The sequence below is a fragment of the Seriola lalandi genome, unplaced genomic scaffold (assembly GCF_002814215.2).
Source record: "Seriola lalandi dorsalis isolate HSWRI2012SDOR001 ecotype SW California unplaced genomic scaffold, Sedor1 jcf7180002055006, whole genome shotgun sequence".
NCBI lineage: Eukaryota > Metazoa > Chordata > Actinopteri > Carangiformes > Carangidae > Seriola > Seriola lalandi.
The window spans coordinates 1,635,042-1,653,819 of NW_019525549.1; the positions used below are offsets into that span (position 1 = coordinate 1,635,042).

Sequence of the window (18,778 nt, forward strand, 5' to 3'; positions counted from 1 at the left end):
TCCGTGTTCAGGGACCAGTCCAGTTTACTGTCGAGGTGCAAACCTAGGTATAAGTGTGCACCACCTCAATGTAATTCCCTCTTATGTTGACTGGCTGAAGGGTGGGCCTAGACTTCCAATAGTCTATGACCATCTCCTTGGTCTTGGAGGTGTTCAGAACGAGGCAGTTCATGTCGCTCCATTCACTGAAGGCCATCGTCAGATCCCTGTACTCCTCATATACATATTATCCTCCTTTTCAACAAGTTTAAATAAGTCTCAGAGGTCCCCACATGTCTTTGAAGTTTCTTGCTAAAAAATCGACTCCGATCCTATATTTCAGCATGCCTGTAAACCCCTCTGTTTCAGCCCTGGCGTCAGAAGCGGTTTGGACCAACCGTATGACTTACATCCAGAATCTGACCCAGAGGGAGAAGCTGCTGAAGATGTTCAAACTCTACAACTGCAGCAAGACGTTTCTGAATTTTGTGTATTTTGACATTACATTTTCAGTTCGTTGATGTGTGCTGGCACACAGTTACTAACATGTAGCTAGGTAGCTAATGCTAACTGTTACTATCTCATCATTACTGGGAGCTCTTTTGGTAAATAAGCACTATTGTGAATTGTGTAATGTAGTTATCTATCATGCCTCCTTAGATATACTTTTACAGTCTATGAAAATGTTTGTTGTCTGAGGACTGCTACAGGTGTTCAATGTCAAAACTGGTAAGATATTTTAATAGATGATGACAAAGTAAATCATTTTTATTTTTATAAATTTTTCTCCATGTTTTGAACAGAGATGCTCATCATGACATCTTCCTTTATGTAGTAAATTTATTTTGTGTATTACAATGAAAGCTGTAAATCAGCATAAATATGTCTGACAGCAACATTAATCCTGTCTCTTATACACATCTAACAGTCGAAGCTGAGTAAAGGACAGCTTGACAAGCAGACCTCAGCTGTAGCTAATCACAAGTCAAAGATCCCAGGATTATCATCAATGTGCAAACCTTCGAATTAAGATGCTGTCTTCTCTGTTTGATAAGCTCCAGCCTTTGTCAACGGGACACGGTCACACCCATGAAACTGATAGAAACTATAGATACAACGGCTGGACGTCAAGCTAGCTTCCAGAGACAATACCCAGCTGCCACCACAAGAGGGCAGTAAATTACATGATGAATGCAAAAAGGCAACAGATTGCTCTTCTGAGATGTGAGGATAGACGTCGTTTCTGCTTTGGTATCGTTCTAATTGATTTCCCACTTAACTGGTCAAACACTGCTTGCCTTGCTTGCTCTGACAGCACATCACTGTGTTCTAACAATGGCTGCTCTTCCTGGGTTCCCTTAAATTTATAAACAATTCTTCAATGGCAACAGATTCAACTAAACACATCCATATCATTCATTTTCACAATGAAACTCACAATATGCAACACAACCCTGGCGACACACAACCAACACCAACTCAAAACCTATCTAATACATACAATAGCTCTATTTGATCATTTCATTTCTTAATAACGGAGAAAGGAAAACTGCTCGTTTCAATCTGCAAAGTAAAAAAAGAGATAAACTAGAATCAACTCCTCCTGGTTGTCTGCCTCCTCCACTCAGACTAGTTTCAGATTACAACCCTGTTTATCCAGAGTCTTATTAAATATGAAACATTTGTGTGAAATTTGTTGTAATTGCTGTGTGAAGTCTTGAGTAATGGCTAAAAAGTGTTTTGTGAGGTCACACTGACCTTGACCTTTAGCCACCAAAATGTAATCAGTTCATCCTTATGTCCAAATGAATACCTGTGTCACATTTGAAGACGTTCCTTCAAGGTGTTACAGAGATATTGCGTTCACAACATGAAGATGCTCCCGGACACACGTTTGTAATGTGTCAAACACGCAAACACACATCATATGTTTATATTTTTTAACTTCAACAGCAGAATGACTGAAAAAACAAATTCATTCAGCTTCAGTGTAAATGTGGGTGAGTTGGATATGAGATGAAACAAGGTGGAGAAAAAGAAAAGAGAAACATATTTGAGAACAGTCTCTCCAATTACCAAGTTCTGCATTTCAACCTTTATTTCAACAGGCAAGTCAGTCAAGTACAACTTTTCATTTAGTGACGCTGCTCCAAAAACCCTCCCTCCCACTTATCCCACTCCTGAAGACATGGCTGTCAGCTAATAATAATAATAATAATAATAATAATAATAATCATCATTATTATAATTATAATTATAATGATAATAGTAAAGGAAAAAGGTGTAAACAAACTTGGTACAGTCAGGATGTGTCAGAACTGGGCTGTACATGGATGCAGAAAAATAAAATATTAATAAATAACAAGAAAAAAAAGAAAAGACAGAAAAAGAGAGGCAGAATCTTGGGCAGCGAAAACTTCTTCTGTGGTTTTTGGTTCATTAAAGGAGAAGTAACTACAGCAATGTTAAATCCAAACAAACAAATGACGAGAAAAGTGAATAAATACAAAATAAAAATCCCACAACAGGTGAGTTGGTCTCCATAACAGTTTTCAACATCAGAAAGTTTAATGTTTTTCTATTTTATAGCCATCACTTTTTTATTAAATGCTCTCATAAAGAAAAAAAACAACAAGAAATGGACATTTTGAGAATTGTTATATTTTACAGAATACTGCAATATATAGAGAAAAAAATTATACCGTTGAAAAAAAATGTAAATTTTATTCAAAAAGGTCATAAACTGTCACAAAATCAGGAGAGAAGTCATAATTCACAAAAAAAGGACAAAATTACAAGATAAAGTCAGTTTATGAACAAATGTATCCCGAGATTTATGATGTAATTTTGAAAAAAAAAAAAAAGGCGTAATATTAAAATAGAGTCAAACTCTTAGAAGAAAAAGTCAGAGTGAGGTTGTAATTCTGCAGCTGTACTGTTAGTGGATGCACTGAGACTTTATTCTCAATAAATTCTGACTTTGTCTCAAAATATTTCGACTCTAAACTCTAAAGCTCAAATGTTTTGTCCCACCGCGCCATCACAACTGACGTTATTCTAATTACAGGAATCAAAAAAATCCCTTGGATGGCAGACAGAGTGAGATGTCACAATGGCATCCCTGGAGAAAATGGCAGACTGATCAAAGATTCACACACACACACACACACATAACAAATTTACAAGAAACATTCGCTCACTGTCAGGCCTACTGTACTGCACGACTTGTGTGTTATTGATCACTGTGTGTTAGAGTTTTCCACCTGTCGACTAACACAGAGGATCTTAGAGAAAGCAGAGCAGGGGTTAATAATAAACACATAGAGTATATTTAAAGCTCTAACATAAAAAACCATATTCATCTATTCAGCTTAGTCACATCCTTCAGATGTAGACTGCACCTGGAAGTACATGACCACCTCTACTACGTCTAACCACGGATATAAATAATATGATCAACGTTTCTGAACTAATCAAACAGACTCGACTCATTGATCCGGGTGTGAAGGCTTAAAATCAGCTTCAGTCAGGGGGCGTGGGGGTGTGAAGCCTCAGGACATCAAATTACATTTAGGACTTTGAGAGAGAGACAGTGAAGGAGACTGAACAACAGCTGGAGATCTGTCAGAGTAAAGCTCTAAACGAGTGACCTGTCAGAGGTTAGACGTCACCCTCTGTTTCTACAGAATGTGTGATGTGTGCTCAACGTCTGCCAACAGTCTTCTTCACAGGTTAAATGCTTGTTTTAGTCTCACGGACGAGGAAGTTTTAACATTAATGTTACTATTTCTGCTTTGCAGCATGAGGAGTGTTGCAGCGGCCGGCTGTGGGCTCTACTGTACGTCTACTTATCTTGCCTCATCCACTGACCTCTTATTATTATTACTGGTGAATAACAATGTGTGCATAAATCTGGTGTGTGTGTGTGTGTGTGTGTGTGTGTGTGTGTGTGTGTGTATGTGTGAGACTGTGGACCACTCAGAGCTTCTCTCTTCTATATACTCCACTCATTTTTCAATCGTCTGAAAAGGTGCTGTGTGTAGCATTTTACCTCAAGATAAGCAGGCTTTTATTTTGAAGAACTGGTTCCACTTCCCTCTTCAGGAGCCTGTTGTACCAGCTCTTCCTAAAGTTAAAGTTCGCCATGTTGTCATGTACAGTTTCAGGGGCAACGTCTACCGAGCTGGCTGAGAAAACCTTAGCTTGCTAATAGAGGACCTGTTCAGACTGAATAGCTAAAGATGTAAAACACTCATTAAGATGCAAAAGGATTACATTTCATTAAAATAGCACAATTATCTCTATCTAACGTTGCGCCAATAACTCAGCAACTAAGCAAAGTCATACCTACACTTCCAAAACATTGTCAGACAAACTGTTCGTTTGTTCGACTTCCTAAAAGCTCCTGATGCTACGACGAGTTCCTGTCAACTTCCTGTGACTGGATAACTACTGATGTTCCCTAACAACTAATTTACACTGAAGTCTTTTCTCAGTTTATATATATCCAAAAACAAATCAAACAAAACAAAATCTGCCTTGATTGCGGCCATTGTTAACCACTGATGACCTACAGTATATTTTACACTGTGTCCCTTGGATCCATTTTGGTGGGAAGCCTAAATGCTGAGTTGCTTTAAGGCAGAAAGACAGACAGACGGTAAGTTAACACTTGCATGTTAACTTGCTAATGTCTACCACACAATCTTTAGTATCTTAAGACTGTAAAAATGAGTAGGTTAGCATGCTATGCTAACATAAAAGTACAACAGAGACGTTTCACTGTGGACCTGTGTGTTGGTGCAGCAAACGTCTGCATGCCTGAGGCGGGAACACGGGGAGCAGCTGGAGGAACAGTCTGAACTATGAAGTTGTGAGAGAGACTATTAGCTACACGAAACACCTTTTCATTGAGAGCCTAAACCTGCTTTACACTTTCATCTTCTTGTTTTTCTGATTGTCTGCTGGCTAAAAAAAAAAATCACTCTTAATCTTCATCCCTTACATCCCTGTATCTCAAGTATTTATCATCTTGTTTCTCACCCTTCCACATTCCTTCTCCTGCATTTTCATCCCTTGATCTCCTTCTTTAGCTTCTCTCTGTCCTCTTCCAGTCTCCTGTCTTTCACCGTGTCCCCCCCATTACTCCCAGAAGATGTTAGTGATGTCAGAGTCCAGGCTGAAGATCCAGATCACTAGTGGCGCAGAGATCAGGACGAATGACCAGGACACACCCTTTGCTGACTGGTGTACCCTTGTCATCATGGCGCTGAGTAATCCGGCGTTAGCCCCTGTCCTCTGTAGCTCCTCCTCCTCCTCCTCCAACGTCTGTTTGAGTGACAGATTTGAAGAAAGGAGAGCATCAGACACAGAGCACTTCAGAGATACAGAAACCCTGCTACTCTTTAACTGAAGACCTGACCTGGATCTGACTCCCCGGCTCGATGTAGTTGCGGGCCAGGAACTTAAGGGCCTCGTCCATCAAGATGACAGGAAGTGACATCTTCAGCACCACCACCCACTGAGGCCACGACAGAGGGCGAATCTGGAATATCACCTGAGGACACAGAAGGAGGGACGGATGGTTTGTGCGGCATCGGTGTAGGACAACTGCATTATCCTTCACAATGAACAATCAGAAAAGTGGAGACTTTAAGAACCTTTAGGACACATACAGTTGAGGTCAAGTTTACATACGCCTTAGCCAAACACATTTAAACATTTAACCCTGATTCCACCTGTCTCAGGTAGGTCAGGGTCACTACTTCAGTTTCAGAATGTGAAATGTCAGAATAATAGTAGAGAGAATTATTCATTATAGCTTTTATACATTCCCAGTGTTTACAGAGACTTTGTTAGTATTTGGTAGCATTATCTTTAAATAGTTTAACTTGGGTCAAATGTCTCAGGGAGCCTACGTCTGAATCTTGGTCCATTCCTCCAACAGAACTGGTGAACGGAGACAGAGATGGAGGCCTCCTTCCCCACACAAAACTTTTCTATAGGATCTAACTCGTCCTGAAGACATTTTGCCACAACTCTGGAAGTCTGCTTGGAGTCAGTGACCGAGCTTTAACTTCCTGGCTGATGTCTTGAGATGATGCTTCAATGTATCCACATAATTTTCCTTCCTCGTGATGCCAAATATTTTGTGAAGTGCACCAGTCTGTCCTGCAGGATGGCAACATGATGCTGCCATCCTCCATTATGGCATTTCTCCAGACAGTCAGATCTTTGTCTCCATGTGCACTTGATATAGCACTCATTTTACTGTGGATACAGATACTGGTACAGATACTCCTCCAGCATCTTCACATGGCTGTTGTTCTGGGATTGATTTGCACTTTTCGACTCTAGTAGTCAGAACACGTCTCCTTTCTGGGTGGTCTGACACCTGCATGGTTCCAAGGTGTTTATACTTCTGTATAACTGTCTGTACAGATGAACGTGGAACCTTCAGGTGTTGGAAATTACTCTAAGGATGAACCAGACTTGTGAAGGTTCACTTCGCTGATTTCTTTTGATTTTCCCATGATGTCAATCAAAGAGTCACCGAGTGTGAAGGTAAACTTAAAGGGGACCTATTATACTTTACTGAGTTTTTCCTTACTTATAGTTTGTTATATATGTTTTTCTTGCATGGAAATGGTCTCCGGAGTCACAAAGATCAAAGTTTACACCAAAGGGAGGAACGCTGTCAGGGCAAAACCTGTATGAAAACGCCTTGTTGGGGGTCCAGACAAAACTCCCTGGTCCTATTGACGTCAATGTGTCTATTGGTGCTGCCCACCTGCAACCTGGACACCCCCTACTAGCTTGGCACGCCCCCACACAAGGCGCAGCACATAACTACTTATAATGAAGAGTTTTCTTTAGTTTGATACAGTTTGATAACATGAAAATCTGTGGAGTGGTTAAAAAATTAGTTTTAATGACTTCAACCTAAGTGTGTGTAAACTCATGACTGCATCCTCACCGGCAGGGGGTCCACATATAGGATGAGGAAGTGTAAGGCCATGGATAGACAGATTGCTCCCACCAGCCAGGGGTTGGACCAGGGAGGCATTTTGAGCAGGGACTGGTTCTCTGAAAGACTGAAAAACATGATGCTCACTGTCACAACTTCATCTCACCCCTTCAAAAACATACATATAGTCCTATACCAGACACACACACTCCTATACTATACACACACACACACACACACACACACACACACACACACACACACACACAGGCTGTTTCACGTCTAATACATGACAGCAGTGTGGGACGTGAAGTTCAGTGTTTGGGTGTGTTTGTTTTGTTCTTACCTGTTCAGGGCGTTGCACATCTCTATGGTAACCAGGACAGACAGAGCCATAGTCATAGGATAAGGAGACTCAAAGACTGAACACTGCACACCAGCAAACTCCACATGGCCTTCGCTGCACTGCAGGTAGTGAGACTGCAGAGGAAATAAAGGTGTAATTAATATTCCTACAACTTCCTACTTACCTGTCTCCCTTACCTGTGCAAAATATGCTAATGCTGTGCTTCTTCTGTTCAGCTATGATCCTGCACATGTCTTAACTAGAGGCTGACCACATCAACATGGCCGATATTATCATCAAGTACTGGCTGATCACAGATCTCATCACTATTGACTAGTGCAGACTCAGATTGGCGTTTAAAGCAAATGAGAGATAGTACTCTGATTGGTTTATTTCATCTTACGCCCAAAACACTCTCATGAATAATTAAGAGACTAAGTACAATCCTTTTGAACCATGCACCTGGTACTGTTTTTTCCACGGTTAAAACACACTTCAGACCATGAGCTTTGGGTCATTAAAACAGAGCCCAGAGGAGCTGATACAGCACATCCCTGGTCATAAAGCTTCACTAGTTGTTAATATTATCAATACCTAGCATTTACTGTTTGTTACCTTATAGCTATTACATGCTGTTTTTCGGTTTCTTGATATTTATACATGTAATACCAGGTCACTCCCTCAGTATATCCACAGAACCACAGCATATAATGAAGGACCACAGAGCATCAGAAGCAGGTGCAGTGATGGGGAGATGTGTGTTTACCAGTTGATAGAAGGAAAGTTTAGGTCCATCATGAGCTGCCATAAACCACCAGGCAGCAGCTCCGACGGTGGCTGCTCCCACATAACCTGCACAGAAGGATGGTTAGCAGCAGTGTGGTTTGTAAGCTGCAGATTCTGTGAAGCAGGACACCTTGTCTGACAGGTGAGATGCTGCTATGTGTTCTAATAATGTGTATGTGATCACAATCTGATTATGAAAAGCTCAAGACTCACATCCGATGATGAGGTAGCGACAGAACAACCAGCTGGAGATGAGAGGCTCTTTGGGGGAGCGTGGAGGGCGGGACATGATGTCCAGGTCAGGAGGGTTGAAGCCCAGAGCTGTTGCTGGGAAACCGTCAGTCACCAGGTTGACCCACAGCAGCTGGACTGGGATCAGCGCTTCAGGCATGCCAAGCGCGGCCGTCAGGAAAATACTGAGGAGGAAGGGAAGAAGGAAACAGTGAGGGGTCCAAACAACACTCAACTTCCTCCAGGCTGTTTGGATCAACTCTCTGCGTCAGAGTTTCCTCGACTCACCAGACCACCTCTCCTATGTTGGATGATATCAGGTATCTGATGAACTGTTTCATGTTGTTGTAAATGGCTCGGCCTTCCTCCACAGCTGCCACAATGGTGGAGAAATTGTCGTCGGCCAGGATCATCTCAGAGGCCGACTTGGCCACCGCCGTGCCGCTGCCCATAGCGATGCCGATCTCTGCCTTCTTCAGCGCCGGGGCATCATTCACCCCGTCGCCTGTCTGAACCCACGACAGAGGGGAGGGGTGTAGGGGGATAAATTGAGGATGTCACAGTACTGGTTAACAACATGCCAAGTACAAGGCCACACACTCACCATGGCAGTGATGTCGCTCAGGCTCTGCAGATACTCCACAATTCGACTCTTGTGTGCCGGCTCCACCCGGGCAAAGCACCGCACCGTCCGACAAGCCTGACGCTGCAGGTGGGGGGGCAGCTCGTCAAACTCCCTTCCAGTCAGGCCTCCGCTGACCCCCGTGCCTTCCTGCTCCTCCTCCTGCTCTGTGATGATCCCCACCCTCCGACAGATGGACAGAGCTGTCCCTTTGTTGTCACCTGCACAGGACAGTTGTTAGATTAATGCTTGGATCAGTTTGTCCACATGTGAACAGGTCAGCTGAGGTCACCGGGAAGCCTGACACTGCAGATTGTAGGTGGAATTAAAACATGACTTTGGGTGAGAGATAATAATCTTTATTATAAAGTGTAAATAAATAAATGACTTTTCAGTCTCTCCAGGATTTCACAGGCTTTTTTTGGGATTGTTGCAGCTAAAATATCTGATTTGGCCACAGCTTTTCTTAAAAACTGCGATGAAAGTTGCAATGTTTGTGGATGTTTTGTTTTGGTTTTTTTTGCAATGAAAATGCGAGAAAATAGAAATTTCTAAAATTGTCTCTATCTTTCTTTTGTATAATTCATTAAAAGTGGAAGGCTACTTGAACCTTTGAGAATAACTCCAGGTCAGTGCAGGTGGTGAGCTAGTCTTCACAAATATTTTAGGGAAAAAGAACAAGTGATTCTGCTCCTCTGTCTTAATCACAGGTAGAGCTGATCTTTAGAATCTACTCATTAATTTATCAATTTATAACATTGAGCACACACACCTCAGACACCAATGTAACATGACTAAACATACTTCAGAGCCATGTTGGATATGACACAGCTGTTTAAACAGGCTGAGCTGCATGAACCATGAGAAGTTAACAGATCTTTATGAATAACTTGGTGGCGTGTCCCTTTAACAAACTGCTTAGAATGACAAAATTACCAAAATTAGACCAAACACAAAACAAAAGTTCGGAATACTTCCTGGTTAACACACCAGTGTTTGTACTACACAGATTCCTCAACAAAGACATCCCACTCCCCAGAAGGATCCCCTGAGATCTGTGTGGGTTGGCACATGTGAAACAAAGGTATGAAGTTTTTTGCCCACATACAGTTGTGTGTGTACATACTGTGTATCAGCTGTACCTGTGATCATGATGACTCGTATACCAGCCTGCCGACACATTCGGACTGCGCCAAGCACCTCTTTCCTGGGCGGGTCCAGCATGCCCACACAGCCCACAAAGGTCAGGTCCGACTGGGGACAGGAAGACACAGAGGACTAGTTCAGCATTAGACTTTCAGAAAGAAAGAGTGTTGGACCATGAGCCTTCATCATCATCACCTCATAGTCAGCAAACCCAGCTGAGTTCTCCAGGTTGAGACAATGGATGTCAGGGGGTGTGTCCCTGGTTGCCATGGCAAGGCAACGCAACGTGTCTCGGCCTGACCCCCAATCCCGCACAGTGGACAGGAGCTGCTCTCGAAGCGCCGGGCTTAAAGGCACGCGGGCAGCGCCGCTGACCCGGATGTAAGCGCAGCGCTCTAGCACGCTCTCCGGAGCACCCTGAGGAGAGACGGGGAAAAGGTCAGACACGTCCAGACGTCATAATAGATAACTAAAGGGATCATGACGAGCTGTGTGGAACTGACCTTGACAAACATCTTGGCTCCAGAGGAAGACCTGGTGAGTTTGTTGGATGAACAGAAGACAGACATGGACTTCCTGTCTCTGGAGAACTCTAGCGTCAGCTCTTTCCTCATTAGCTGCTTAATCACCTAAACACAACCAATGAAAAGACAGCTATAGAACATAAACGTCATCTTTGACAAACACATAGAACAAGCTAATAGAAAACCAGGCCTGCAGCATGTGACACACTTAGTTCAGGCTTCTTCTCACAGGTAAAGAGACATAAGACAGATGAGGAAGCATGGTCCTCGATAACAGATGCAGAGGTCAGCATCAGCACTTTATTTAAAGCTCCATATTTTCATGTTGATCCATAAGAAGAACCATCTCAGTGTAGTTTTACATCTCATCTCTCAGTTCTCTCTCTGGAGCTATAGTAACAGACGGCTGGTTTTAAGGCTCAGTTTCTGAATACTGGCTGTGTGCATTTCTCTGTGGACTGAGGCTTTGATACTTTCACAGTATTAATATAGAACCTAGACCTGATCTATAATCAAACAACACATGGACATCTACCTTTAGACTATATGGAGCTTTAATGTGAAATAGTAAAACTGCACATTGCACTGTCTCAGGATCAGAGTGACCCCCTGATTTTGTCATCAACTACTGCGTGTGATGTGGATGATGATGCTTTAGACTATATGGAGCTTTAAATAGATTTTCAAGTCACTGAAATGTGTCCCTCGTGTATGTATGTATGTAATCAGTCATGTCAGAGCTGGATGAGGCTGACTGGTGGATGTCAGCTCCATGTTTATCAGTCTAATTTTATGCTCCCCCTTCATCTCAACCTGCAGACTGACATCTGGTTGGTGGTCAATGCTCCTGAGAGGCCTCTCTCTCTCTATCTCTCGCTCACACACACACACACACACAGTTTGCACAGCCATACTTATTAGGACATTGTACTGACCCTGACCTTAACCAGGACCTGTGACATCTTGCCTCATTAGGACCGGGCTTTGGTTCGATCCCCATGAGGACAACTGGCCCCAACAAGGTTGCTGTTTTTATTGGAAAGGCCCCCGAAGAGGACACACACACACACACACACCCACACACATACACTTACAGAGCAGCATGCTGTCGCTCTCTCAACGGGGGTTAGTCCTCTCAGGTCAGTGTCGAACACGTTCATTTTCTCCACCAGACAGCAGAGGGCAGTCTCTGTCGCCTCCCCAACCTTCTCATACACTCCCTTTGCCTGGAACACACACACACACACACACACACACACACACACACACACACACACACACACACAAAGTCACAAAGTATGCTGTTTACTCACCAGCAGTTTAGGGCTGCATTTCTGACAACACACATTTATGTGCAGTTGTAAATGTTCCAGAACCATATACGGTCATTAGTGATGGTCTGAGCTGTTGCTGCATTTTGTACCTCGTTGTAGTCCAGCGATGAGTCATTGCACAGCGCACAGATGGAGGCCATTTCCACCAGGCCTTCGTACTGACTGCACTTCACCACTGAGCCGTCCTTGTAGCTGGAGACAGAACAGGACAGAGAGACAGGTGGAGGACATCAAGACAGAGGAACAGACATGGAGAAGTGGAATGCATGCAGGTCGATACAAAAAAGGACGGAGAGATTAACTGGAGGGTTATAAGTGTTGCCTTTCATAATCCATAAACATCCAGGGGTTAAAGGGTTAATGGTTAAAAGTTAAAGACACTCACACTTCCCCTTCAGGGGCGTAAGTAGATCCAGTAACTGTGAACTCGCTCAGGCTACAGCGCTCCCCTGACACACTGTCCACAACAAAAATCTAGACACACACACGCACACAAACACACACACATACAGATAGACATTAGTTCAATAAAGTTAGAAGATCACATGAGGTTATTTTCACATTCCAATGTCAGCTCTTTAAATCAACACCAACACTGAGTCTGAGTTGATTCAAGAGTAAAATGTACGTAGCTAACAGCCGCTATGGTGCCGCAGTGTGGTGAGTACGACATGACGTCATGTTGTTGTACTGATGGAGTCAGTGTTGCTGTAATAAACCTCGAACAGATCAGAAAACAGGAAGGATTCTTGCTACTGTTTCAAAATAAAGGACTCAATCTTTCAATGGCTGAGATAAAGATAAAAATCTTCATCAAGAGTATTATTACATTTTCATATGAAATAAGATTGATTTAGTTTAGACATATTTAGGCGTTTTTTATATAGCAGACAGGCTTTTATTCCTCCTTTCATCTGATTCCCATTGATACAACTCAACACTTCCACCACCTTCACTTGTCATCCTCATAGATGCAGTATTGTGTATTTCCACAGCACTGGTCATACTCAGCACTCACTCCCTCTCTTACTAATATACATGTTGTTTTCATTCGCCAATGAATTCAACTTAATTCACCTCCAGTAGATTTTTAACATTAAAAGTACTCCAGACTTCCTGTTATTTGCAGATTTTTAATATTAAGAATCTCTAGACCGCTCTCTCTTATTTAACATGGAACATTTTAAAAGGTTGTACTTATGTATCTACAGTCACACTCACACATGCTTTTTTTGATGTGAAAATGTATACTGTATGCCTGTGAAGAGAGGGGGGCTCTAAGCCCCTCTACTGATTGGCTTTGTCTCTTTCTTTCTGAGTGATCCAATAAAAATATAGCAGATTTCAGGAAAACACTCAGAGAAACCAAATCCTGCAAGGTTGGATGGTGGGTCCAGGTGGGCGGGGCTGGGTGACTGCCCTGTTGTGACATCACAAAGTTCCATAAGTCCTGACGGCTGGTTTTAATGCTCAGTTTCTGAATACTGGCTGTGTGCATTTCTCTGTGGACTGAGGCTTTGATACTTTCACAGTATTAATATAGAACCTTGACCTGATCTATAATCAAACAACACATGGACATCTACCTTTAGACTATATGGAGCTTTAAATAGATTTTCAAGTCACTGAAATTTGTCCCTCGTGTATGTATGTATGTAATCAGTCATGTCAGAGCTGGATGAGGCTGACTGGTGGATGTCAGCTCCATGTTTATCAGTCTAATGTTATGCTCCCCCTTCATCTCACCCTGCAGACTGACATCTGGTTGGTGGTTAGTGTTCCTGTTTTGTCAGAGCAGATGACAGAGGTACAACCCAGTGTCTCCACTGACGGCAGGCTGCGGACGATGGCGTTCTTCCTGGCCATCCTCCTGGTGCCCAGGGCCAGGCAGGTGGTGATGACTGCTGGGAGGCCTGAGAGGAAACACGATAGGCAGTTGATGGTGATGAAACTGCCGCAAACTGTCGAGTCCACTACAGCAGCTGGTTTTATGGGCATAATTTTCAGAGTGGGTGGAGGAGGTTGGTCAATTGTTTCTCTACTGTTTTCTGTCAGATAATTTTTCTCAGATAAGATGTTTGACCTAGTCTCATTAGATTTTCTTTTACCCCAAAGCAGAAAGCACACTTTACAGTAGAGAGTTGGACACTGTATGGGAGCCAGGATGCCAATCATTGGCATATATTTTGGGAATGTTCAGTAATAATACATTTCTGGACAGAGATGCACAATACATTGGAAGGCATATTCAATACAAAAATACCTTTCCAGTTGAACACCTTGATTTTAGGGAAAGTTGACTTTCAGTGTTCTGATATCAACCAGTGAAAAAAAAACATTACTAGGAACTGGTTGCTTCCTGACCCCCCCACAACATAGGAATGGACAGATAGATAATGAATTACACACAATAAAAAAGATCACTTTTTCATTCCACCTACAAATAAATATATATATATATTTATATATTTATGGTTAATATACAATCCCTTTCTCAGATCTTAAAATAGTTATGAAAAATTTTACTGGATAAGTATTGTCTATAAAAAAACTAGAATCACCTCCTCATGGTTGTCTGCCTCCTCCACTAGTTTCAGGTTACATCCTGTTTATCCAGAATCTTACAAAAATATGAACCATTTGTGTGAAATTTTGTCATAATTGCTGTGAAGTCTTGAGTTATGGCTTAAATTTGTTTTGTGTGGTCACACTGACCTTTGACCTTTCTAATCAGTCTAATCGGTTCGTCTTTGAGTCCAAGTGAATGTCTGTACCAATCAGAGATATTGTGTTCACAAGGCCAAAATCCTCTGACCTCTGACCACCAAACTCCAGTCCTAATGAACGTTTGTGCCAAAATTGAAGAAGTTCCTTCAAGGTGTTACTGAGATATTGTGTCCACAAAAATGAGATGGACAGACAACCTGAGACATAAAAAAGATGTTGAGAAGGGAGGGGTTGTTGGCGATGCTGTTCATTTGCTGACTTATAATACTTTCTAACTGCAAGGCTATTTCTCTCTGTAATTGCTGAAATGTTCTGAATTATCCTAAAAAAAAAAAAAAAAAAATTGCAAATAAAAGAATAAAAGAGTTTGACCTTCTGGTATGGCGGCCACAGCCAGGGCGACAGCGATCTTGAAATAGTAAACAGCTCCTCTCAGCCAGCTGCCTCCATGCACCGGGTCATTAAAGTGTCCCACATTGATGGCCCACACCGCTACACAGATCACACTGATGACCTGCAGGGTAACAGCCGCACAACATTGATTCTATATTGATTCTACAGATTATGGAAATACTCTCACACTCATCAGTAAACCTCACACAGGGACTTGCCTTAGACAGCTGCTCTCCGAACTGGTCGAGTTTCTGTTGCAGCGGAGTCCTTTCAGGGTCGGTGGAGGCCATCTCATCTCTGATTTTCCCGATCTCTGTCTGCACCCCTGTCGCCACGGCAACCCCGATGGCTCGCCCTGCCGCAATGTTGGTGCCCTGGGGAAAGGCCGTGACAGAAATAACTTCACTGTGTCTTTTGTGATGCTGTTAGTTAAAGTGAACGCTAATATCTCTCTCTTTAACACCGGGCTGTGATGTGAAGTCATGCTATGTCCAACAGCGCTCTGATAACCACACCAACAAAGACGATCTGCAGCTCTCGCAGTCAGTGACGGCTCTTAATAAAACATCAAGGGCTGTTGTTCTTTGACCACAGACCACCTGCTGACTCCACAGCCTTTGAGGTCTGACAGATTTAATACAACACACATACTAAATGTCAGATGTGTATATAAGTGTATGGGTGGATTTTGGGATGGAGCTGTAATTGTAGAGTAGCTCTGAGGAGAAAAAAGCATGTCAGGTAAACTGGGGTCTCATTAATCTTTGAATAGAATCAAAATTATTTTACTAGTGGGAGGAAATCTGGGGTGAGCTGATGTAATATTTCAACAGTGTTTTATAAGCACATACTATAAAAAACTTTTTTTACTGTTGATATGAACAAACTAAAAAAATTTAATTATAATTTAAATTTTTATTGAACATTTTTTTTGTTTAAAAAAAATGAATAAAAAATACTTTTTTCACAATAAATGAAAGTTGGATTTTTGAGGAAGATGCCCAAGCTAATTTGGGGTAAGAAGCCCCTCCCCCACTGGCATCAATGATTTTGAACAGTGTCGTCTTGCTAATTTTAGATTTATGAGAAAACATGTACAACAACATCTAACATAATGAGATAATAAATAAGCATGTGTGCCAATCTTACATCACTTCAATGTATGTAACAGGATTTTTGTGTTGTGTATCAATTTCATTGATAATTAATTTTTTTTTTGTCCCATCAATTTGAAAATAATTGGCAATAATCAAACTGTTCTAAAAAGCAAGATGTTATTTAACGTTTATGTAGGAGTCAAAGCATTTTTACATTTAGCTTTATAATAACAAGGATGTAGCTTGTTAGATTTTAATTACCCTCTAAACTACACTTCCTGTGTATATATTGACATTCAAAATATACATATTCTAAACGAAAATAGACATTGCTCTTAGGAGAACATTTACCCTGTAACCCTGAGCAGATAAATGCTTGAAGGCTTTTCTGTTAAGAGCTACAGAGCTAACTCAGACTCAGTGACTTCCTCAGTGGATAAGCAATTAATATTCTACCGAGGTGTGGAGACATTTATTGGAAGAGGAGATAATTATTTAGATACAGATGTGGAGATCAAGATTTGTTCTCAGATATCATTGACCTTCATTGCTCAACATGTGGAGAAATATTAGCTGTTACCACTGTTTTACTCGTATGTTTTTCAAAGTAACCAACTTAATTCAACTAAAACCTTCATATCGTGGGAAATACAGAAATCAAATTTAAGGATCAGTAACTACTGTAGCAGAAAAGAAGCTTTCAAGTGAAATGTTTGATAGTTACAGCTTCAAACATTAGTGTGAAGTGTAGACAAAATATCTCACAAAAATACTATTTCATTTTTAAAAAGGAAAAATAATTTCCTAATAAACCACAGGGTGTTTTACTCAACAAGTTCAATAACAAAAATATCCCTAAAGTGTAACATGACAGCCGTGATTGTTGAGACTCACAGAGAAGAGCATGTTCTTCTTGTCCTGGTTCACAGCTCTGGGATCTGGTACAGGGTCTGTATGTTTGAGCACTGACACAGACTCCCCTGTCAGGATGGACTGGTCCACTCTCAGAGTGGTGGAACGGATGGAGGTCAGCCTGATGTCAGCTGGGACCTTATCACCGACTGAGGAAGGCAAAAGAAAAAAAAAATCTTGATTTCATTCTGTTTTATTGTATTTAGTTTAAGGACAAATATGATGTTTTAAGTAAATTCTTCACACTGATTGTTGGACCCAAATGCAGACACACATGAAGGCAGAGAGGTGCAGAGAAGGTTCTTAAATACTCTTGACTAGAATCACCTCCTCATGGTTGTATCCCTCCGCCAACCAGACAAGTTACAGGAAATATGGTCACGGTTTACAGAAAATTATGGTGTCACAGTGAAGTTGACCTTTGACATTTTGGATAGAAAATTTAATCACTTCATTTTATCCATATAGACATTTGAGTTAAATTGTGTCACTATTAGTGAATTAAGTTATGGTAAAAAAAAAACAAAACACGTTTTGTGAGACCACAGAAACTCAGTTAATCCTTGAATCCGAGTGAATGTTTGTGCCAAATTTGAAGAACTTCCATCAAGGTGTTACTGAGATATCATGTTTCCCAGAATGGGAAGGACAGATGTACAACCTGAAAATAATATGCCTCTGGCTCTGACTGTAACTGGCGTTGAGGCATAAAAAATGTTTCCCCTTCATCAGTCTCCATTCAATTTCCCATAATAACAAAGTAAAAACTTAATTTTTTGCGAATGCATGAAAAAGTAAAAACTGAAATATCACATTGACATAAGTATTCAGACACTTGGAATTCAGGCACTTTTCAGACCTGGTATTCCCATGCATCTTCACTGACCTGTGATCATGTGTCATTGACTGAGACTGAGACCATAAAGAGGGAACACATTGCAGTAGTTTTAAAGTCTCTGCCTGTCTGCTTCAGACCTGGTTTAAACATCTTTTATTGGTTTATAAAGCTCCTCATGGTCAGACCTGCATTTATCCGGTGAACTGTCACTCTGTTGGTCAATCACTGATTGTTTTTGTCCATTTCTGCCTTTATTCAGATCACTACAGTGAGAGAGGGAGAGGGAATGACATATGGACTAAGCCTTTGTGGTACAAGCTCTACCAAGTGATCTGCCACGAATAACGGATCTTTAAAGGTAAACTGCTTTATTGGTGTTTCTACTGGTTTTAATCTCCTGGTGTGTTTGTTATGGAGAGGAGGACACCTCTGTGGAGAATTCAGCTGCTGCTAAAAACCTGCTGAACGTCTGATTCATAAATTATTAGAGAAACAATCCAAACAAAGGTTAGCATCAATCTCAGCTCCAACGCTTCCCTGAGTCTCTCCTCCGTACAGCATCGCTCAAACACTGACTTTAAATGTCAAACTGCTTTATTCAGTGTTTTTAACGGTTAGAAACCGGGTCTGTTTGATTTCCTGAACCACTGACACTGAAGGAATCCAAACCGAGAGAAGCTTATGATAATGGTGGTGAACACAACAACTCCCATGTATAATGTAAAAATAGATCAATAATAAAAATCTGCTTAATGAACACAATGACAGATGGCTGCACATGAAAGGTTATCATTCTTTCTTTTGGAAAAGCAGAGCTGTTCATAAACTGTTTATACAGGTCGGTGAGTAAGAAAGAGGCAGAGAGCAGAGGGAGAG

The 18,778-nt window shown here is 41.5% G+C and overlaps 1 protein-coding gene across 2 annotated transcripts in view; it reads right to left on the reverse strand.

Moving 5' to 3' along the window:
- Positions 1 to 2,051: 2,051 nt before the first annotated feature.
- LOC111647600 (sarcoplasmic/endoplasmic reticulum calcium ATPase 2) overlaps positions 2,052 to 18,778 on the reverse strand; it is a 37,290-nt gene continuing 20,563 nt past the window's right edge. For both annotated transcript variants that reach the window (XM_087171472.1, XM_023397223.2), the window contains 18 exons: positions 17,047 to 17,213; positions 15,274 to 15,429; positions 15,035 to 15,176; positions 13,682 to 13,848; positions 12,321 to 12,409; positions 12,025 to 12,127; positions 11,696 to 11,827; positions 10,581 to 10,706; positions 10,273 to 10,494; positions 10,074 to 10,185; positions 8,914 to 9,152; positions 8,598 to 8,818; positions 8,292 to 8,494; positions 8,059 to 8,144; positions 7,293 to 7,426; positions 6,956 to 7,073; positions 5,402 to 5,536; positions 2,052 to 5,307 (listed from right to left, as the gene is read on the reverse strand). In XM_087171472.1, coding sequence (XP_087027598.1) covers positions 5,122 to 5,307; positions 5,402 to 5,536; positions 6,956 to 7,073; positions 7,293 to 7,426; positions 8,059 to 8,144; positions 8,292 to 8,494; positions 8,598 to 8,818; positions 8,914 to 9,152; positions 10,074 to 10,185; positions 10,273 to 10,494; positions 10,581 to 10,706; positions 11,696 to 11,827; positions 12,025 to 12,127; positions 12,321 to 12,409; positions 13,682 to 13,848; positions 15,035 to 15,176; positions 15,274 to 15,429; positions 17,047 to 17,213 — 2,738 coding nt within the window. In that variant the 3' untranslated portion in view covers positions 2,052 to 5,121. The remainder of the gene's footprint in view (positions 5,308 to 5,401; positions 5,537 to 6,955; positions 7,074 to 7,292; positions 7,427 to 8,058; positions 8,145 to 8,291; positions 8,495 to 8,597; positions 8,819 to 8,913; positions 9,153 to 10,073; positions 10,186 to 10,272; positions 10,495 to 10,580; positions 10,707 to 11,695; positions 11,828 to 12,024; positions 12,128 to 12,320; positions 12,410 to 13,681; positions 13,849 to 15,034; positions 15,177 to 15,273; positions 15,430 to 17,046; positions 17,214 to 18,778) is intronic.